The sequence below is a fragment of the Toxorhynchites rutilus genome, chromosome 3, assembly GCF_029784135.1.
Source record: "Toxorhynchites rutilus septentrionalis strain SRP chromosome 3, ASM2978413v1, whole genome shotgun sequence".
NCBI classification, from domain to species: Eukaryota; Metazoa; Arthropoda; class Insecta; order Diptera; family Culicidae; genus Toxorhynchites; species Toxorhynchites rutilus.
In genome coordinates, this window is record NC_073746.1 from 155578033 (window position 1) to 155602029 (window position 23997).

A 23997-nucleotide genomic window follows, 5' to 3' on the forward strand; every position below is an offset into this window, starting at 1 on the left:
TCGAAAAGGGGACTTCAAAGAAAAACCCCAACAAATCACACCACATTCAAAACCCTTCTGATGTATGTATGGCTATGAAAATCCTGAAGAAAAGGCCCAAAATCATCTCCCGACCTGTCTCATCTGGGGGCTTTTGATCACATCCACCGAAAAAGCGATCGCGCTGGGACAACAATATATGTTGTCACACAATTTGCGACAAAACATCATCCGTTGCGGAAGGAGTCGTCGTTGTTGATCCTTCAGATAGCTCAGTTTCTGAGGAAGGAAAGGTCACAGAGAATGAGCTCAAGCACTTGAGTGGAGGCACTTTTGCTTTTGTAGCTAATATATCAACAGATGCTGGGAGTTTTGCTACTTCCCTTCAATGTGGAAGTTAGCTAAAATGATCCTGAAGCCGAGAAAACATCCCTCTGTTTTTAAAAGTTATCAGCCCATCAGCTTACTGTCTTTTCTAAGCTGTTTGAGAAATCGATACAAAGTCGAATTCTATTCTTTGCTGATGAGAATAGTGTCTTCACGGAAGAATAGTTTGGGTTCCGTAAAGAAATGATTATCATCCAACAACTCTGTTACCAACTTTATTCAGTGGAACAAATCGGCTTTAACTTTTATATTTCAAATTCTACATCAAAACTGTCTTTCTACGACTTTTAGAGCTTATCAATACCAACATTTTGCGATGCAGAACTTGTCAATATCTTAATCCTACTTAAAGTTTTTGATGTTTATTTTACCCAAAAAATCATGATTTCAATTTTAATTTACTCAAACACAAAAAATAATATAGTTTTGAAAATCACGTATTATATAGAGTGAAATTCGTTCTTTAAAATTCCGTCAACAAACATTTTTTATGTTTGCCCCAGAAAGAATGACAAACAAATGAAAAGAGCGTGTTTTTTGGAAAAAAAAAAAAACAATAACTTTGAGCAATGCATCTAAGTGGAAATTAACATTTAGAGCTCAACAGTTATTCTCTAGACAAAAACTGTCTTTGTCAAAGTTGTTACATATGATAGATCGCTCAGCGCCTTTTCTCTAAATTACGTTAGGGTCACCATGAAAAAAACTGTTTTTTTGCTCTAACTTTTATGTTTCAAATTTTACATGCAAACTGTCTTCGAAAGACTTTTAGAGCTTATTAATACATTTTTTGATGCAGAACTTGTCAATATCTCAACTTTAGGCAAAGTTATTGATTCTTCATAAAATATATGCTCTCTGCAATTGTTTGTCATTCTTTCTGGGGCAAATATAAACAAAGTTTATTGGCGGCATTTGAAAGAGCATAGTAACAACTTTGTTTAAGACAGTTTTTTATGTTTGTCCCAGAGAGAATGACAAACTCTGCAATTGCAATTGCAATTGAGCATATTTTTTAGGAAGAAGTATCAATAACTCTGAGTGAAGTTGAGATATTGACAAGTTCTGCATTGCAAAATGTTTGTATTAGTAAGCTCTAAAAATCTTTCCAAGACAAAATCGACAATTTTGGTCACCCTATTTTATGATAACATAAAAATGAGCGCTCTATCAACTTTGTCGAAGACAGTTTTTGTCTAGAGAATAACTGTCGAGCTCTTAATTCTTATTTCCATTTAAATGCACCTCCTGGACCATTGTGCACTGGTTTCACACATTCTATATAAATCAACAATAATGTGTGAAATACATCAATAATTTCGCAGCCCTACGTCAACCAACGCAGTCGTGTTTTGGGCACTATCCTCTTTATTTTTTCACATTAGATTTTTCGGCCTTCAGAGTCACTACTATATCAGCCTACTGATACAAATTACCTTTTGTTTTGGAATTTCAAGTTGGATGCCCCTATCAATTTAGGGGGCGTGAAATTGTCGTTTATGTTTTCTTACGATGCCGTCACGTCCAGACATATCCATTACATTCACTTGCATCGAACAACGTTTTCTACCACAAGGCATACAATTGACCTACACGTGATTCGCTCAACGTGTTTACTTGCAAAGTAAATAAAATGTATTGAATTCAATCGAATTGTTTGTGCTCCATTCAGTCAGCAATTTAAATTAGAGTGGCGTCATCTATTTTCGATCGCGATTGAACTTTTCAGAAATGCAATTTTGGGAGTAAACGTGAATGTTCGAATGATTTAAAACGAAAAATCAATTTTGGACATGACAAAGTTCGTCGGGTAAATAATAAATTACGAGTAGGGGAAGACGGGGTATGACGGCAACCCTAAGCATAGGGTACAATTAAACACAATGTATACAAAATTGAAGCATTTCATTGTGTCAGCGTTGATCTTTAGGATGTTTTCCACAATCACGTTGATTTTCAGAAGGTTTCCTTTTTATTTCATAATGTAATATGATAAATCAAAAAAGGTATAAAAATGGTAATACTAAAATCATGCGGGGTAATGTTGGCCACCACTAGGGGTATGAAGGCAACATGATTCTAGCCGTTTAGAGGATTATTGTAAAAATTGTACTACATATCAGAGATATTGTACTATAGATCAAGTGTGACAAGAGTAGGAGGTGTTATTTTCCCTGAATTACCTATAACGTGCGCAACCCTTATTATAATAGAATATTATATGTAGCATCTGAAAACAAATCAAATTTATCGTGAATGCGCCTTGAGTTATGCAACCAACAATACAAGAAGTGTGATTTTCTCAATGATTTTGCCAATTACGTGTGTTCAAATGATATTTTTTATGGCAAATCATATCTCTGGCCGTTTTAACCCAGGTATGAGTAGAGTAAAGGTGCCTCAATAATTCTATGAAATACTTAAAAAACATACCGTTTTCTATATAAGCACACTTGACAGACCTGTGTTTCTAGTATTTTAACATTGGTTTCATGAGACATGTATTTATTCTAAAACACCAAATTTCTAGCGAGCAAATTCATAAATCTGTGCTCGTCGCCATCTGAAAAGTTTAAAATTTATTTTTGTTGTTTTATCATACCGTTTCACCTACACACACACACACACACACACACACACACACACACACATACCGTGGAGTTGCCGGCCTAGAATAGCACTTCGGGTCTTGGTCCCTGTCCCTGTCGTATGAGGCGACTAATCGGGTGACAACGCGAGTAAGGGCGCGGTAAAGCCTATTGGAGATTGCACGGGGGAAATACCGTGTACAGGAGCCACGAAAGGAGTGCCAAGCACATCAGGATTGCACCAGTAAGATCCTGATTACGACATACTGGTTACGACATAGAAAACGGACACGATACGGAAACGATTTCAACACGACGCTAAAGGCTGACAGTCGTACTATCCTGTTCCCTGAGTAAGGAAGGGTGACACCGTCCTGAAATGGCGTTTGGGCTAATAGTGCGGTTGCCCCCGTCCCGGTAATAACTTGGCAAGTCTTCGGGTACGTTCGATGCTCGTCTAGGCCCAGGCACTAGGTACTAGGCGTCAGATGTCACATTCCTGACTTGCGCTGATCTGGCTCTGAACACGGTCCCCATGAAGGACCGTGTCAACCCCTGCATGGCCTCACTGCTTGCATAGATAACCATGGGATCACTGGTAGCGACTATGTACAACGAGCGGAGATAGCGGTCCGAAGTTGGGACCCAGAAAAATATGAATAGTTGCAATAACACACCAACAAACGATGGAGAGGAGAATGTGTTCGCGAGAAGCGGACGAATGCTGAGGTCACCTGTCACTCGAGTAGCCACAACGAGTACAAGCAACACAAAACCACAAGAAGTGTTTGCTGCCCAAGCATTCCAAGGAGATCTTGGCTCCGTACAGAGCCAGTTGTTTACGCTGACCTCAAGCGCATCCCAAGAAGGGCAACTTGGGAGGCTCAGCATCACGGACGTTAGGAAAAAGGTCAACGAACTTTACGAGTTCGTAAAGGACAAAAACAATGTCCACTTAAAAATAAAACATCTGGTGACGAGCATCAGATCAGTCGTCATGGTTGCTGAACGCGAGCATAAGGAGCTGCAGATGAGAGCAGAGGGTGCTGAAAAGGCTCTGCTCGAGGCGAATGAGAAACCCGTCGAGATACTTGAGACGCCGAAGGGTCCTCTGAACACACGATCGGACAAGAGAAGGAGGCACACCCCAGGAGAAGAAGAAGAGCTGAAAAAGGCCAAGAACGATCTGAGTAACGCGAAAGGAGGTGAAAGCAGTGAATGGCGTACTGTCGATAACCAGGCAGAAAAACGCAAAAAACAGAAGGAGAAGAAGAAAAAATAGGTGAGCAGGAAAAGAAGAAACTCGGACCTCGAGTGGAGCGAATCAAGGGCGATGCTTTGATCGTTGAAGTGTCAACAGGAGTATCGTATGCAGCTATCCTTCGGAAAGTGAGAGACGATCCGGAATTGCAGACACTGGGCGAGAACGTCGTGAAAACTAGGCGCACGCAGAAAGGCGAGATGCTCTTCGAGCTTAAAAAAGATCCAGCGGTTAAGAGCTCTGCTTTCAAACAACACTAGGGGAGGAGGCGAAGGTGAGAGCTCTCTCTCAGGAATCAACCATCGAGTGCCGGTATCTGGACGAGATCACGACTGTTGAGGAATTGAGAACTGCGGTACAGTCACAATGTGACCTTCGCGATGTGCCAATGACAATCCGGCTGAGAAAGGCATACGGTGGGACACAAACGGCCTCGATACGGCTCTCGAAACAAGCTGCGAATAAACTGGTGGAGAAGGGTAAAATAAAAGTGGGGTGGTCCGTGTGCCCGATGAAAGCTACCCCTCGTATGGCCAAGCAAATGGAGAGATGCTTTCAATTCATGGGCTTCGGTCACCAGGCGAAAAACTGCGGTGGTCCTGACAGATCGAAATTGTGCAGGAAGTGCGGGACGGAAGGTCACGTTGCTAGAGACTGCACAAAGCAACCGAGGTGCATGTTGTGCAAGGAGGACGGAAACGACCACGTCACAGGTAGCTTCAAATGTCCGGCGTACAAAAAGGCGATTGCGGGTTCGCAGTAATGGAGGTTACCCAGCTCAACCTGAATCATTGCGACATAGCACAGCAATTGTTGTGGCAGTCAACAACTGAAACTAAATGCGACGTTGCAATGATCGCAGAATCGTACCGAGTTCCTCGCGATAACGGAAAATGGGTGGTGGATAAAGCAGGGATGGCTGCAATACTAGTGATGGGAAGGTACCCCATCCAAGAAGTGGTGGAAAGCTCACAGGAAGGTTTCGTGATCGTCAAAATCAACGGAATCTTCATGTGTAGTTGCTATGCACCCCCAAGATGGTCAGCGGAGCAGTTTCACGAGATGTTGGACGTACTCACGGATAAGGTCAGCGGCCGCAAACCAGTCATCATCGGAGGAGACTTCAACGCCTGGACTGAGGAGTGGGGAAGCAGATGCACCAACGCCAGGGGGTACAGCCTACTAGAAGCCTTCGCAAAACTAGATGTCACACTTCTGAACGAAGGCACTAGCAGCACCTTTCGAAGGAACGGCCGCGAATCCATCATCGATGTAACTTTCTGCAGTCCATCACTGGCGGCTAACACGAAGTGGAGAGTGTCGGAGGGATACACACACAGCGACCACCAGGCAATCCTGTATAGTGTCGGCCAACGGAATCCCGCAGCGGTACGGAATACAAGAACCTTTGAGCGGAAGTGGAGGACAAAGGTTTTTGACAAGGAGCTTTTCGTCGAAGCACTACGCATAGACAGCAGAACTCTTAATCTGAGCGCCGACGGGCTGACAGGAACATTGGTGAGGGCATGCGATACAGCGATGCCGAGAAGACTGAACCCGACGAATGAACGACGTCCAGCCTACTGGTGGAACGAGACACTCAGCATCCTCCGCGCTAACTGTCTACGAGCCAGAAGAAGAGTCCAGAGGGCACGAACCGATGTAGAGAGAGAGGAGCACCGCGCGTCTTTCCGAGCGACCAGAGCCGCCTTGAAACGAGAGATACGTAGGAGCAAATCGAACTGCTATAGGGAGCTGTGTCCAGACGTCGACGCAAATCCTTGGGGTGAAGCATATCGAATCGTGATGGCGAAATTCCGTAGTTCAACGACTCCCATGGAATTATGTCCGGAAAAACTCGAGGTCATTGTGAATGGACTCTTTCCGCAGCACGACCCACCGACGTGGCCACCCACACTGTACGGTGAGGACGAAGCAGAGAACGCACAAGTCACCAACGAAGAACTCATCGCGGTGGCAAAAGGTTTAAAGTTGAAAAAAGCACCCGGCCCCGACGGAATCCCCAATGTGGCCCTGAAATCGGCGATCCTTGCTTTCCCCGACATGTTCAGGGTGGTCCTGCAGAAATGCCTGGATGACGGTCTCTTCCCTGCGGAATGGAAGATACAAAAGTTGGTGCTGCTCCCGAAACCAGGAAAGCCACCTGGAAATCCAGCGTCGTATAGGCCTATTTGTTTGTTGGATACTTTGGGAAAGCTCTTGGAAAGGGTTATTCTCAACAGACTGGTGAAATGCACGGAGGATGACCACGGATTGTCGAAAATGCAGTTCGGGTTCCGGAAAGGAAAGTCGACAGTGGACGCTATTCGGACAGTTATCGAGAAAGCTCAGGTCTCGCTTGAACAAAAACGAAGAGGCGACCGTTACTGCGTGGTGATTTTGATTGACGTGAAGAACGCCTTCAATAGTGCCAGCTGGGAGGCCATCGCCGAGGCGCTACACAGATTGAAGGTCCCTGGCTACCTGTACAGGATACTGAGGAGTTATTTCCAGAATCGGATCCTGGTATACAACACAGACAGGGGACAGATAGTGAAGAATATCTCGGCGGGAGTTCCACAAGGTTCCATCCTAGGTCCCACGCTTTGGAACACGATGTACGACGGTGTTCTAAGGCTGAAGCTACCCAGAGGTGTGGAGATCGTGGGCTTCGCGGACGACATCGTAACAACGGTAATCGGCGAGACGCTTCAGGAGGTGGAAATGTTGGCGACTGAGGCTGTAGACATGATCGGTAGTTGGATGGACAGCGTAAAGCTCCAGATGGCACATCACAAAACCGAGGTACTGTTAGTGAGCAATCGTAAGGCAGTGCTGCGGGCAGAGGTATCGGTCGGAGGACATACCATCGTTTCGAAGCGGGCGGTGAAGTACCTCGGAGTCATGATCGACGACCGGCTGAACTTCAACCAGCACGTCGACTATGCATGTGGGAAGGCGTCAAAGGCCATCAACGTGGTGGCGAGGATCATGCCAAATAGCTTTGGCCCAAGCAGCAGCAAGAGGCGTCTCTTGGCAAGTGTATCTTCGTCGATACTGAGGTATGGTGGCCCTGTCTGGTTGGCGGCTCTGGAAACCCACCGAAATCGGAGGAAGCTGAACAGCACATTCCGACTCATGGCCATGCGAGTCGTAAGTGCTTATAGGACCATTTCGACAGAAGCTGTGTGTGTAATCACCGGAATGATTCCCATCTGCATCACTCTGGCGGAAGATAGCGAGTGCTACAAGCGACGGGAAAGCAGAGGTATCCGGAAATTGATGAGAGCGGAGTCGTTGGACAAATGGCAGTATGAATGGGATACGGCAGAAAATGGTAGATGGACGTACAGGCTGATACCGGTACTTTCGACCTGGTTGAACAGGAAACACGGTGAAGTTAACTTTTACTTGACGCAGTTTCTGTCTGGGCATGGCTGTTTCAGGCAATATCTACACCGGTTCGGGCACGCAGTTTCACCCCTCTGTCCGGAGTGTGGAGATATGGAGGAAACACCGGAGTCTGTCCCAGGTTCACCGAAAGGCGCGAGGGGCTGCCTGCACTTCATGTCGGGAATATTGTGGAGGAGATGTGTCGCGACGAGATGATCTGGAATGCCGTGAGCAGTGCAATCACACAAATCATGTCGGAGCTGCAGCGAAGGTGGAGGGCTGACCAAAGTGCTGAGAACGTCCGACGGTGAAAGGTGAACAACGGCGACGGCTGTTGCAAGAGATGGTACCTCACGAGAGTAGCTGTGACGGGGTGCGCGTTGTGTTGGAGGGCACCACCTAATCGGCTCTCCGCTGGGAAAAGAAATCCTGCGAGGGTGACTGTGACGGGGCGCGCGTCAAGTTGGAGGGCGCTTCCTAATCGGTGCACGTCTCGACAGGTAAACGGATGCCGATTTAATAACTACGACGGAGTGAGTGTCAAGGAGGGCGTCTTCAAACTGGTGTATACCCCACGAGAGCTGAGAACAGCAAAAGGCCTGCCTGACAACGCCTGATCGTGGCCTGGATGGAGGAACACCGCGAACATTTCGAAGGAACGAGCATCAAGGATGAAGCCACGATCAAAATGGTGAATACCCCACGAGAGTAGCTGTGACGGAGTGCGCGTCAGGTTGGAGGGCACTGCCAAATCGGCGCTCCGTTGGGAAGAGAAATCCTGCGAGGGTGACTGTGACGGGGCGCGCGTCAAGTTGGAGGGCGCTTCCTAATCGGTTCACGTCTCGACAGGTGAGAAACCCCGCGAGGGTGGCTGTGACGGGTTGTGCGTCAAGTTGGAGGGCAATTCCTAATCGGTTCACGTCTCGACGGGTAAATTCAAAATGCCTGCGAAGAGGACATCAGCGCAGTGGAATTAATAACGAATGGAAAGAAAAAAATATTGAGAAAAAGGGAAGGACAACGCTAGTTAGCGTTGAAAACTCGAGAAGTGCATGAGCACAGGCGCCCCCTGAAGTAGTCGCCTAGATGTGGTCCCAGGGGGAATAAGGCAACGAGTAGAGAGCTTGGTTTTTGTGGGTGCGATCCCCACTCGACGTCTGGGTTAACCCTTCCCAGGTAAGGCTGGTAGAGCGTTCCTCACCTCTTTAAAAAAAAAAAAACACACACACACACACCAAAATAGGCATACATAATTGAGGGTAATGCAATACACTAAAACAATGTATTATAATTGTCCAATAATTGATTGTTTCAATAATCTAGAGAGTGACTATCTTACCTCGCGTGGCCGTCTTCCCCGCCTTCCCCTATGTTGTATTGAATTTTTATTTTGGGGGGGTAGTACACTATGGAAACTTGAAAACAATTTATAAAATCTGGCCTAAAATGTTCTCTGGGATGTCTTCTTCACTGTAGTTTTTGTCCCAGGTTTGTCCGATGCTCTGTTCCAAAGATACAAACTAATGTGGACCTAAGTCTTTGCATAAAGAGCGCGGATCCAAAATTTAAAACGCGTTTTTCTCGAAACTAAGTTTTGTGAACTGGTGGGAGTTCTACCTCCGGAGCGGTCCATCCGATTTTGATGAAATAGATTTTCCCAGATTCTCACTAAATTTCCTGGCATCGTACGTAGGATTTTTTTATATTTTGAAAAATAAAATTTTCATAAATGTTTTGGTTCCGTTAGGCAAAAACGCATTTTTTTTACAAAAAAATGTCGCCGTTTCGTCAAAAATCAATATTTGAAAAAAATCCTACGTAAGAAGACAGACATTTATTTTTTTTGTTTGTTAAATAATTGAGGAAACTGGTACAAATTCGGTACCCCATTTTGTTTTTTTGGAATTAGCTCTTGGCAAATGATCGGAATTTCTTCATATCACGTCAGCTTATGAAGGGATCTATTGTGGACATTTCCCCGCAAACCGATTTCAAAAATCTTGATTTGGCTCGGAGCTTTCAGCATAGAAGTGAAACAACTCAAATTCGAGTACCCGAGATGCCTAGGTATAAATTTGGAACCCAATTTTTTTATTTTTTTCAAATTAAAAGAGTCGTCCTGAAATCACTGAAAAATGTATTTTTTTACATTTTCATACAAAATAGAAGTGAAGTACACTATTCTCCGTAAATTAACTCAACTTTGACGAAAAAGCATGCAATTTTACAAAACAAAGAGGAACAAAAACACGATTTTTCCAAGAAAAAGTGAACAAATTTCATCTCGATTTATTTCCAACTAAAAAAGTAAGACTACTCAAAAGCCTTTGCTGCATGGGCATGCAATACTTAGCATAGTGTATCATCAACACTGTGTTTGCATTGGGGTACCAGCATACCGAATTTTCACTTTGGAATGAAATCTATGAAATTTGTGATTAAAATCTCGATACACTTACTCGAATTCGTTGAACATCAATTTCTTGATCCAAATCAGCTTTAATATTTAAAATCGGCTATTCGACTTTCAATGATTTTTCAAAAGACGCACATGAAAAATGTTCGAGATTTCAATAACAACAAAACTTGAATTTTTTTAAAAAACACAGATATTTTGGGTTTTTGGCATCTTGGTTTGTTACTACATTACTGAGTTCACCCAAGCCGTCGTAGAGTATAGACGTATTTTCAGTTCGCTCCGGGTTTAGTTTCACTCTGTTTTTTTTTCTCTTGATGCGTCGGTAGTGAGGTGACAAAGCGCTTTTTCCTAATCGATCCGAAAAATGTTTGAAGAGAAAGATCGATTATAAATGTTTTTATTAGATTAGCTTTTTATTAAAGAAAGTGAAGAGGAATGCAGCGATAGGAAAGCTGAAGTTTTGAGTTTCAGTGTTTTAGGTGTTCATTTGTTCTTATTTCGTGCATAGATATATGTGTATCTACATTATTTTTGTATTTGATTCACTAAAGTGTGGTATGGTGGTAAATGTTTTGTTTTCAAAATTGGAAAAAATCAATGAAAGTTTCCATTGATTTTTGTTTCGTTCAATAATGTTAAAACTTTTATAGACAATTTTATTCCATTATTGTACTCGATTTTCCGTGTGCTCGGTTGTGTTAATCTGCATCTATTGATAAAATAAGATAAGGTTATGTGTTCATTTTCAGTTATACATGTGAGTTTATGTAATGTAATTGATTATTTAAAAAATAATTCCCAAACCCGAGTGGAGTTTGTTAAATAGCAGGCACGATAAATAACGAAATATATCGCCGGTCCAGTTAATTTTAGGAGATTTTTTTAGGTTACCTTTAAATTACAATAATTTTTTGCCATCGTGATTGGAGTTCAATGAAGAGTATACATTTTAAATATTGAAATATATCCCCGATCCGAATTACTTTGTGCTGCCGATCCATGAACAACTTTGTGCTGCCGCGATTGTAATACGATAAAGAATATGCACAATAAATAAGGCAATATGTTGCCGGTTCGATTAAGTTTAGAGAAATTTTCTCGGTTACCTCGTCAGGTTTCCCAAGAATAATTTTCTGCTGTCGCGATTAGAGTTCGATGAAGGAAACGCATGATAAATAACGAAACATATCGCCAGTCAGATTGGGTTTGAAGGAGTTTTCTTAGTTAGGTAGCCCAAAGATAACTCTCCGTCGTTGTGTTTAGAGTTCGATGAAAATGTACGCGATGAATAATAGATGAATGTTATGAAGCATTCGATTTTCGGAACTGCGTTTTTCCGAGTGGTCGATAGTTCACGTTTACATAATCACATCACTTACCTCAGTGAATCCTGATTTTTACCTCTCCCTACTAACAACCCTCACTCCCATGATAAACGCTAGGGAACCACGCTATAGAGGCGACCCTTCTAGCCTTCGGGCGGCGAATATCATACTAACATTCCTTCCCTTCCCCTGGTGACTGTAAGGACGTGGCCGGCGTCGTTATTGACCATTTAAAGCTCGAATCACCGGAAATTGCAAAACGAGAATGATTTTCTAGTCCCAAGCGTCATTCTGTGTGTTCTTTGTGCAATTTGGTTGGTTCAGGTCAATCACGGAGAGCAACTACGAATTGTACAGTCTACCCAAGCTCAAGCTCTTGGTTTGTTACTACATTACTAGAACACTTTTTTTTTATTCACCACCAGAGTGCGCTCATTACCGCCGGAGATCCGGTTGGGTACCAAATTACCCACGGGGTACCGAATTTATACCAGTTCCTCTATATACCTAATAAAACTGTGATATCAGATTAATCATAACCGCGAAAATCTCATACTTTTTATGGTGTTCATAGTGTACTACCCCCTTAAATTGCTTTTGTATGTGACAATTTTTTTATGACGATTTTACTACAAACTTTAAGCATTTGTAACCATATTCATAGAGAAGTATTAGTCGATTTGAGATGAAATTTACAGTTCAGTTCACAAACCTAAATTCATTATTTGCGAGTGGTTCTAATTTTGTGCTTTAATATGAACCAGTTTGTCACGCAAAATGTAACAAATATCACGTAAAACCATAAGCCGTCGAGGCGATTCAAATTGAATAAATAACAACAATCACGATAGAGCTCGATACGAAATTGAGTGAAACAGGTGATTTTGTGAATGGGTCAGCAAAGCACAACTGTTATAGGTTCCATAAATAGTAGTGTGAAGTTAACACAGCGGATGAGCCAAATAAAATAAACAGAATGTGATAAAATGTCGATGCCGGTGTTCAACCTCTACCTATCGTTCCACATCAGAAGTATCGTAAAATTTGGAAGGGGATTTAGTGATTCCTTTTCCTTAATGTGTCATTGAGCTGGCAGCATGTTATCAACGCTTCTGATAATCTGACTAGTGAACTTCAATCTACATATTTTCACTTTCATTCAAACACACTTTCCGCAGCACAGTTCGATGTAAAAGAACAAAAATGAAAAGCAAGAACCGTTACAACTTCTCTCCGGGTTGTTCACAGCACCTGGATCGCGTGTCCATGATCATCTTTGTCAGATCAGAAAAAAGCGCGGGAACACCTCGCTGTTGCGACAGCATGTCGTGTGTTATGATCGCAGTAACAACAAAAAATGATTCACATAAGACGCAACGCAAGCGCGGCATATCGTTGACTGTGGGTTCAGCACTCAAGAAGCGGTTCCGAGTTTGTGTCCGCAAGGAGGAAAGATTAATTTATACGGCAAGAATCATACTTTTCCGGACCAGCAATCAAGGGCAACTTGTTATTATTTATACTTTTACACCTCACGTATATACAGTAAAGCATGTTAAGATAAATATATTAGGCGATCGACTCTACAGTCAATACTATTACTATTCGTGGTACAATTTTTTTTTGCAGTTGTTGTCGTTGTTGTAATTGCTGTCGCAGTTCGGCATCGTTCATTGGCGCCGGCGACCCAGGTACCGATGTCTCTTTCTTTCGCGCTCGTATCCATTTCCGCGAGCCAAACCAACGTCACCACGCTCTCAAAGAGCACAACAATCGCCACCCGTCTCCGCTCACGCTGTTTCAGTCAGCAGTGGTTTGGACTGCAACTCGATCCGATGACCAAGGAGCTAAATAGAACGGCAAATCCTGTTCGCGATCTCTTTCATGCACATGAACATTTACTTAGACTTACCCGAACCCATGAACTGTAGAGAAATGAGTATACAGGTCATGTTAGAATATAGATATATTGGGTCCCGAGAGCGAGGGCTGGGTGTGGTGTTGCTATAAAAGACATGGATTGATCCTCCAAAGATCAGTGTTCGGTACTCAATTGGAAGTTTTGTGTTAAGCGACGGAAACCGTTACGGTAATATCAAAGTCCAATTGAAACAAAAGTGAATAATTAAATCTACAAAAATGTACTCGAAAATGGTAAGAACTAGTGAAGTGATGAAACAGGATATGTTATGACGAATAGTGCTACAAGAAGGACAATTCCTTGAAAGCTTGTGATTTAGTGTGGAAAGCGAAAGTGAATCTAACGTAATGACTGTGTGTTTGCAGATCGCTGTTTTGGCTTTTGCCGCCGTTGTTATTGCTGCCCCTCAGCACCAGGAAGCGGCGAGATTCCCAGCTGGAGTTAATCCAGCTGCTTGCCCATCATACCCCAACTGCGACAACGCTGCCCTGCACAACCCACAGCCACATAACAACCACGCTGCCAACCAGTGGAACCCGAACTGGAACGCTCAGCCAAGCTGGAACGCTGCTCCACAACCCGCATGGAATGCCCAGCCAGCCTGGAACCACCAGCCAGCTGCCCCAGCCTGGAATGCTCAGCCAAGCTGGAACTCGTACCCAGCTGTTTCCGGACCAGCCCACAACCATTTGGCCGCCCCAGCCCCAACCGCCGGAGGTGACAAGTATGTTAAGCTTCGTCCACATCGGACTGAATTGTGAACATTCACTAAATACCGCATTCCCCACAGATACCCAGCTGGTGTGAACCCACAGAGTTGCCCGAACTACCCATACTGTGATAACTCTGCTCCAGCTGGAGCTCCACATGCCGCTCCACTGCCAGGATACACCGAACGTCAGTACCCTGCTGGAGTCTCCCCACACAGCTGCCCAAACTTCCCATACTGCAACTAAATTGTGATACCCCTCTGACCTCAACCCGATTTCTAGCCGACCCCTTCTCTGAATATCCTTATCTGTGCTTTAACCATTTACTCCCCCTTCAGTGCTAACCAAATCAAGCTTCCGTTGCTTGCCACCCACACTGCCATGATTGTTTTATGTAAATAATGTCTCAAATGTGATTCGTTATGTTGTGCATGTGTAAAGATAGTGTTCCTTTTTGTGTAGCATTTTTGTTTTGTGCAGAGAAAAGCAGATTATTATAAGAAAATTGAATGCAATTCTAAATTATAAACATGAAACGTACTTTTCTTGCCGATATATTCGAAAAAATAGGCCCACCTACATATTTTTTTCTATATAGGGTGGGTGCACAAAGATTCAAGACTCAAGAGGTCTCAGAAAGAAAAACTAAGCATTGATGAAGAGAAAACCGAAAGTCTTCGAAATATGGCCTTCATTGTTCATAGGTTCCCTGAAACTCTACACGCGGAAGGCTTCCAAATCTGAACCGCTGGAATCATGTAGAATCGCTTCCTTTTCATTTTTTTCTTAATTGGTTGGAACAGAAAATGTCAGTTGGGGCTATAAGTTGGGTGCACGTCACGTTGGATCAGGGATCCGACTCGGTTGACTAGATCCTTCAAATGGTGCAACACCCAGTAAAAAACTGACCTACGACAGTTCGACAAACTTCAGACTTGTTGAACAATAAGAACCGAAAACATGTTGGAAGATTTGAGATACTTGGTGTCTCAATTTTTTGCGAGTTTTTCCCGAAGGTTTCGATATTGATCTGCGAAAACACTCAGGGTGAAATGGTTCGTGGAAGCACGTTTCACACAATCATAACTTTCATACAGAGCCAGCGGTCAGAGTCACGCTCAGTTAGCCTTCAAAGAGGAACTAGTTTGATCGTTCATTTAAATGCGCCAACTTTACTCACATCATTCAAACTAACACCTGCGCCATTAAACTTAAGCCATCTGATCTTAGCCGTGCTCCATCAGCCAGAATATTTAGATTAATCGCTAGGTATATATCTAACGCGATAGTAACGATTAGAGACACCCCATTAAGAAGGAATGGAATGATTGTTGACGCAATTTACTAGTTGTGCAAATTGTAGTGTTCATAGATGCAAGTTCAACATCTATCTAGGAAATATTTCCGATACTAACGCACCCCGTTTGTTTTATAGCGTCTGAAGTGTTTCTACTATTTTTTCGTTTGTTTCTCGTCAGTCTATACCCGCTACTTGAGTTCAGGCACAAATGTTTCCGTATATTCGTAGACAGTCAATGTAGAAAGCTGACCATAATTGTGAAATTGATTCCAAAGAGTCGATCCAATTTCATCCTGACTCCTTTCTGACGTAGGATTACATCTTTGATTTCGTCATTGTGATATATTGCTATACTACATACCATTAGACTCAACATTCATTCAGTTTTTTTTTAACAGAACACAAACAGTAAAGATAGTAAAACAAGTAAACAATTTAACGAATGAAGTAGGTATGTTTTCTGGATTTCACTCGCTGCTTGCGCTATGGGGGAAGCGCAACAAACATGTTTGCATACAATTCGGCGTTAACCTTTATGGTCTGGTTTCCTTATTTGTTCTTACATTTTGACGTAGGACTACGTCTTTCATTTCTATACTGGGGTGTAAGTTCAAAGTTTCGAAAACGAAAGCGTTACGCCAGACACCGAGATTTTGAGCGTTAATAGCTCCTAAACAACTGAACGAAATGGTATGATAAACACTTCATTCGAAAGATAAAATGTCTACGCGCTCTATACTTGTTACTTTTTAATCCAAAAACTTGTTTCAATAGCCTCAAAAATGCTATTAATACAGGCTATTGAAACCACACCAATCGGTATAAAAGCGAGTGTCGCTTGGAAATCCACTCAGTTATGATTGCGTAACGATCGAGATACCATCGCTGGAACGAATGGATGTTTCTCTAACACGGATTTCAAAACCATGGAGCCTGGGGAAATCGGCCTTGCAAAATAGATACAAGCAGCGGGTACTTTTGTACTCGTTTGCATTTCTGTAAATCGGAATGTTTTCATATCACAGACTTCAAAACCATTGAGCCTGGGGAAACTGGCATTGCAATATAGATACAAGCAGCGGGTACTTTTGTACTCGTTTGCATTTCTGCAAATCGGAATGTTTCCATATCACAGACTTCAAAACCATGGAGCCTGGGGAAACTGGCATTGCAAATGAGATGCAATCAACGGGTACTTTTGTACTCGTTTGCGTTTTTGCAAATCGGAATGTTTCCCTTACACAGACTTCAAAACCATGGATCCTGGGAAAATCGGCCTTGCAAAATAGATATAAGCAGCGCGAACTTTTGTACTCGCTTGCATTTCTGCAAATCTGAATGTTTCCCTAACACAGACTTCAAAACTATAGAGCCTGGGGAAACTGGCATTGCAAATGAGATGCAATCAACGAGTACTTTTGTACTCGTTTGCGCTTTTGCAAATCGGAATGTTTCCCTAACACAGACTTCAAAACCATGGAGCTTGGGTAAACTGGCATCGGTCTTGCAAAATGATACAAGTAGCGGATACTTTTGTACTCGCTTGCATTTCTGCAAATCGGAATATTTCCCTAGCACAGACTTCAAAACCAGGGAGCCTACGGAAACTGATATTGCAAATGAGATGCAATCAACGGGTAATTTTGGACTCGTTTGCGTTTCTTCCAATCGGAATGTATCCCTAACACGGATTTCAAAACCATGAAGCGTGGGGAAATTGGCAATGCAAATGAGATGCAAACTGCGAGTACTTCTGTACTCTACTATACTTTGTTTGCAAACCGGAATGTGTTTTCCCAACACAGATTCCGAAACCAATAAGTTGGGAAAATCGGCATTGCAGATCTCGACAGTATTTTTATACTCCCATGCATTTTTACACTTCGGAAATGGTTTTGCTAACACGGTCTACAAAAGCGGGTACAAATGCAACGCTTTGGCTCGATTATTCAAGACTGCATATCACTTCATGTCACTGGCTCACTGAACTTTTGAGCATACCGTTTGATGATTTAATGATAAGTTTTTGCTGCGATAACCACTACCATTATGCATGATTTGACCTGAATTGGAATTTGTTTGCAATTGAATTCGTAAATTGTTTCATTCATTCACTAGTTTAATCAATAATTTATTCAATACATACGAAAGATAGCTCTACGCAGCGGTGATATCGTACCCAATGAAGAACATCCGAGGTGCGATTATTGCTAATTGAAAAAACACAAATGATTACTAAGCCAACGGCAGTCCTACGTCAACCTTGCGGTTATATCATAGGTATAACCTATCCATAGTTTTTTTCATGGTGAACAAAGTGCATTTCATGGCGTGTTGGGTTGCATAACTCGAAAACTAATCAAGAATTTAGAAAATTGGCGCATCAAATCATTAAGGTTTGGTATCTTGACGTAATTTTGAGAGTTTATCAAGGCCGCAGTTTTGATACCTGGATCGCTGAAATCAAATCGCTTTGAAATTTGTTTCACTTGTTCAGTGTAGAAGTGACGACAAATCGATTTGAAGATCAGCTTCCTAGTTGAATCCAATCCTTTTTCAGCTACTTCTGCATCGACCAACGTAAAAATCCTCAGGCTTTTTCAAAAAGTTTTCGAAATAGGGTAAATGATCACTACTAGTAAATGCAAATCGATTTTTCTTTATGAAAATCACACATAATCGATACGGGTTTGGGTTTGTTGAAAAGCCCCAAATCTCTAGTTTTTAATACTACCATTAGGTGTTAAAATTATTCAAATTTTTATGATTTTGAACGATTTTCCTTAAAGAGGAATTATGATCATGATTTGACCGGTTTTAGAAATCACCATTTTTGAATGAAAACATTCGAATTCACAAGTAGATGTTGCATTTATCATTGCTTGAGTTTACTGTCATCATATTGATCCATTCATAATTTAGGTTTTCTTCAGAATATTGCCTTTTCTTGGACATTTTAAAAGTATTACCCTCAACACACTCAACACAGAGAAACTTTATTTCTGCTATCCGCGAAGGACACAATAAGCAAACCGCAGCGTTCGAAGCGGTTACCATAGAAATATTGTATACATCATGCAAGCATGATGTATACAATATTTGAAAGTGTTATAATCCAAAAAAACGTCTGAATACGAGCGAAATAATCATCTGGTGATCGATTAAAAGTTAGCTCGAATGAGGGGCGCATTTACACGTGTATAGGTGTATTTTATAATCCTTTAAAACATGCGATTTTGTAAAAATATACTATAAAACTACTGTGAATCATGAAGAAGACTATTTTATTTATATGTTTTGAAACATTCGTATACCTTATTTGACACAGGAGTGCTGAATTAGAGCATTCAAAAAACTAAACTAAAATCATTTACCGTATTCCACATCAAGGTCAGCATCAGCGAATCGTTAAACGTAGCTTTGTAAACATAAGTTACCCAACATGATCGTTATTGTTGATCCGTGTCTCATTATGAAGCTCGCATAGGATCGTTTAAATGAGTTCATATATGTTTGGCGGATTGATAATTAATTTGGAACGAAAATAATAGTTTAAGCTCTTCAAATCGCTCAAGATTTCGCTTAACAACTGCCTGCAAAAAAAGCCATCTCGTTGCGTTGCGTTCAACATTTTTAGATATCAGGATATCTACATATGCACTGTAATACAATTTTATATTTTAAATTGAATTAAAAAAAACTATGGATAGGTTATACCTATGATATAACCGCAAGGTTGACGTAGGACTGCCGTTGGCTTAGTAATCATTTGTGTTTTTTCAATTAGCAATAATCGCACCTCGGATGTTCTTCATTGGGTACGATATCACCGCTGCGTAGAGCTATCTTTCGTATGTATTGAATAAATTATTGATTAAACTAGTGAATGAATGAAACAATTTACGAATTCAATTGCAAACAAATTCCAATTCAGGTCAAATCATGCATAATGGTAGTGGTTATCGCAGCAAAAACTTATCATTAAATCATCAAACGGTATGCTCAAAAGTTCAGTGAGCCAGTGACATGAAGTGATATGCAGTCTTGAATAATCGAGCCAAAGCGTTGCATTTGTACCCGCTTTTGTAGACCGTGTTAGCAAAACCATTTCCGAAGTGTAAAAATGCATGGGAGTATAAAAATACTGTCGAGATCTGCAATGCCGATTTTCCCAACTTATTGGTTTCGGAATCTGTGTTGGGAAAACACATTCCGGTTTGCAAACAAAGTATAGTAGAGTACAGAAGTACTCGCAGTTTGCATCTCATTTGCATTGCCAATTTCCCCACGCTTCATGGTTTTGAAATCCGTGTTAGGGATACATTCCGATTGGAAGAAACGCAAACGAGTCCAAAATTACCCGTTGATTGCATCTCATTTGCAATATCAGTTTCCGTAGGCTCCCTGGTTTTGAAGTCTGTGCTAGGGAAATATTCCGATTTGCAGAAATGCAAGCGAGTACAAAAGTATCCGCTACTTGTATCATTTTGCAAGACCGATGCCAGTTTACCCAAGCTCCATGGTTTTGAAGTCTGTGTTAGGGAAACATTCCGATTTGCAAAAGCGCAAACGAGTACAAAAGTACTCGTTGATTGCATCTCATTTGCAATGCCAGTTTCCCCAGGCTCTATAGTTTTGAAGTCTGTGTTAGGGAAACATTCAGATTTGCAGAAATGCAAGCGAGTACAAAAGTACGCGCTGCTTATATCTATTTTGCAAGGCCGATTTTCCCAGGATCCATGGTTTTGAAGTCTGTGTAAGGGAAACATTCCGATTTGCAAAAACGCAAACGAGTACAAAAGTACCCGTTGATTGCATCTCATTTGCAATGCCAGTTTCCCCAGGCTCCATGGTTTTGAAGTCTGTGATATGGAAACATTCCGATTTGCAGAAATGCAAACGAGTACAAAAGTACCCGCTGCTTGTATCTATATTGCAATGCCAGTTTCCCCAGGCTCAATGGTTTTGAAGTCTGTGATATGAAAACATTCCGATTTACAGAAATGCAAACGAGTACAAAAGTACCCGCTGCTTGTATCTATTTTGCAAGGCCGATTTCCCCAGGCTCCATGGTTTTGAAATCCGTGTTAGAGAAACATCCATTCGTTCCAGCGATGGTATCTCGATCGTTACGCAATCATAACTGAGTGGATTTCCAAGCGACACTCGCTTTTATACCGATTGGTGTGGTTTCAATAGCCTGTATTAATAGCATTTTTGAGGCTATTGAAACAAGTTTTTGGATTAAAAAGTAACAAGTATAGAGCGCGTAGACATTTTATCTTTCGAATGAAGTGTTTATCATACCATTTCGTTCAGTTGTTTAGGAGCTATTAACGCTCAAAATCTCGGTGTCTGGCGTAACGCTTTCGTTTTCGAAACTTTGAACTTACACCCCAGTATAGAAATGAAAGACGTAGTCCTACGTCAAAAAACTGTAAATTCTGTATCTTTGCTGAAAATCTGTAATTCTGTTTATGACGAATTTTACGCCAACTCGTCTTAGGAGTTGGCAACACTATTTCAGACTGTAGCCAAACGTTTTGAGTGTGAATATATTGGTCATTTAAGCAACTTTGCATACTTGAAATATTCCAAAAACAATTAGGCTACTTGTAAAGAGTCAAAAAAAATATTTCATAAATTTCTATCTCCAAAACTATAAGACATGTAATTCTGAAAAAATTGATATGAATTGGAATAAGGGCACTTTTACAGTGGAAAAGTTTTTCTGACAACAACTTTTTCATGTTATTTTTTTTTTAAATTACTATTAATTTTTAATTCGTTACATTCTTATGTGTAAATTATCACGAAGATGGTAGAGTTTCGAGCGACATAGCATGCGCTGCCATAACTATTTTTCAAATCGAGACCTCAGTATTTGTGTTTATCTTTGATTGCCTATCACTTTCATGTGAATGTGCTTTTTTCAGTAAGTGTTTTACCAATTAAAACAGACATTTTTTAATAGTTCCCACTGATTATGTGGATAATTTGACAGCGTACAATGAACATTTGTGAAATCACGTCGAAAAAGACGGATAAAAGGGATATTTTAATGTGCCATTTTCACTCTCCCACGTTCATAGAAACAAACGAACTTTCATAATTTAACAACACGTTGTTGATATTTTGAAGGGTCTCAGTGTTGGCGTGTATGATGTGAGAAAATAATCTTCAATTAATCCAAATTTCACTGAAAATGTTACTGCTTTCGAGAACTAACCATAAGACTTCTCTCTGGATCTTTTTACCACATATACATTGTTTTGTTTCTTCTATATGCATTCCATATTGAATGCAAATAATTACGACACAATATTTTACTTCCCAATACAAATATACTTTGCCTACTGCTTCACCTAGATATGTACCTCATTGGCTCGCACCTTACGCTCAACTCCACTCAAAGGGTTCTGTACAACATCTGGCTGTAGCTTCTTCTGTGTGGAAACCCACTTTTTCTTCATGTCTTCATCAAATTTGACCTCCTTGGGCCTGTCTCATAATAGCCCAGTATTTTTTGATGAACCTTAGTTCCGGTGCTTTGGGAGTGTTCCATGATCTTGGGTACGAAAGTGACCCCTTTGGCATCGTACCACTCAGGAAATCCTTTGAAGATAGAAGGGCCCTCGTGTTGCTTCAACAGAGGAAGCCGACGCCGGTAGTCAAGAACGGCACACTCCGTTTGCCAGATGAGTGAATCGCTTGCCAAATGTCTCAACGAGAGAGTTGAGGATTTTCCAAGTGCTTGCGCAAAATCAATTCACGACGTTGTTTTTCGGGTGACGCCATTTTTTCCAATTTTGGAAAAACTGCGATAAAAATACAGTGTGAACAATTTTTGAGAGAAAATACCCAATGAATAATTTTATACAGCGTTTTTCCCGTGATGCAATTTTATGTGGGACACCCTTTAGTAAAAATTTCATGGAAATAATATCTCCCAAAAATCCACATACACTATCACATACTGAATTTTCATAATGTCTTCACAGTAAGTCAATGTCTTCAAACCTGGCATCTCTGGTGACACCGTGCGCGAGTATACGAGTTAGTCACTCCGATTCTACATTTCGATCGACTTGATGAAATCCCATTCTGTATCTTCGATGAAAGATGTGCAGTGTCGACGTCTGGGGGCGATATTCGATTAGGGGCCATAATTTGAGTCCCAAACTCGTAAGTGTAATCTCTATCAGATTAGAACACGAAGCCAGTTTTCTTTTTAAAACTTCATGTTGAAAATTTTCACATCATGTAATTTAATTACTTGAAACACGTATCTCTGTCTTTCATTTAACCATTTGTCTATACATTTCCAACATTGCTACTGATTCTTTTCGTTATAATATAAAGTTATTCTCAAAAACATTTTTCGTATGAGATTTTTTCACCACTTGCAAAACAAAGTTTTTTTTCATTTAAATAGAATACTAATTTGATACGGAAAAGTTAATTTCATTAAGAATTTTAATTTTAAAAACGGGTTCGTTCCACCTGAAAATCAATTATTCTTTGACGCTCCCCTAAACTAGTATTTTTTTTTTTTGTATATTTACAATGGTTTCAACACGCGATTGGACCAAAGTTATATGTTAGTTAATACATATAGGTTATGAGTCTTATCTTTCGGACATTTTACAAAAGCTCATGCTGTGGATAACGGCGATGAAATCGATATCACATTAAGTTGATTGATATCAAAGATTATGAAGGGGATTTCGTTCGGCCGATACAAGAAGGATATGCAATATTTGAAGCGCAACAAATGACACCCATCATTTGCCTAGTGAAAAGATGTAAATAACAACACTTACACCAAGTCATTCTTCACATGTTATGAATGAAACAATCTAAAATGATGATTTTCTGGAAGGATAAGATTTCTTTCAATGGAAATTAACTCCGACTGCAAAGAGTTAAATGGGCAAAACGTTCGAAATAGGCAATGCGAAATTATAACTCAAATAATAAATGAAATTATGGTTTCGGACGAAATACAAATCCGGCGGAATGCAGAATCCGGGTGAGTATTTTGCGCGCAAGTACAGGAGGGTTAACATGTTGAGCCCCGATTTGTTTTGCTGCGCTTTCCATTCGGCCCGCTTCAAGAGCGTTTGCACAAAATCGGTGTCGCCCCTAGTTCATAAAGATAGTTCTTGTATAAATAGAAAATAGTCAGAAATTCGACTAGAAAGTATTCACATTTTGTAAAACATCCGGAAACAAACCGCATTTTTTTTTCTCATTTTGTAAGTGTCAGTCCCGGTCAGTCAGCGCTTTCCTACCGAAAAGGCCAACGTCGGCCCCTAGAAACTGACGCAGGGCTCAACTTGTTAAGCGCGTAGAAAAACGAACGCCATCACTTTCGTGGTTCTTGAGTTCAAATGTAGGCGCCACATGAACGACAAACGTTATTGCAAGACTGTTGTATATAGCGCCATCTTCTTGGCAATAGTTGTAACAATAATTTAAAATATTTGCCTCTAATTTGGGTTGAGATTTGCGTTGATGGCATCGAGCATCGTGTTCCGTTAGCGGGAAACAAGAATATGGTAATCGATTGTCATGCACATTTTTCGCTGAAGAATGTTGGATTGCTTTTAACATCATTCAAAAAACATTCTACTATTGGCGATCTAACGCAAAACGTAAACGATCGGTGAGACATCTGGATTTTGTTTTTGAACTAAGAAAATGATGCTAAT

The 23997-nt window shown here is 41.2% G+C and overlaps 1 protein-coding gene and 2 pseudogenes across 1 annotated transcript; 2 read left to right on the forward strand and 1 right to left on the reverse strand.

The window, feature by feature from the left end:
- The first annotated feature begins 13350 nt into the window (after window positions 1-13350).
- Window positions 13351-14519, forward strand: LOC129777739 (uncharacterized). Its single transcript, XM_055784197.1, has 3 exons — window positions 13351-13506; window positions 13639-13997; window positions 14064-14519. The coding sequence occupies exons 1-3, from the start codon at window positions 13492-13494 to the stop codon at window positions 14227-14229; spliced, it is 540 nt and encodes a 179-aa protein (XP_055640172.1). The 5' UTR covers window positions 13351-13491; the 3' UTR covers window positions 14230-14519.
- Window positions 14520-17436: 2917 nt separating this feature from the next.
- LOC129780953 (U4 spliceosomal RNA) lies at window positions 17437-17513 on the forward strand (annotated as a pseudogene).
- Window positions 17514-19050: 1537 nt separating this feature from the next.
- On the reverse strand, window positions 19051-19127 carry LOC129780955 (U4 spliceosomal RNA; annotated as a pseudogene).
- Window positions 19128-23997: the final 4870 nt, after the last annotated feature.

Coding starts and splice junctions, on each gene's coding strand:
- LOC129777739 (XM_055784197.1), top strand. Junction 13,998..14,063: donor CCAACCGCCGGAGGTGACAA/GTATGTTAAGCT, acceptor CATTCCCCACAG/ATACCCAGCTGGTGTGAACC.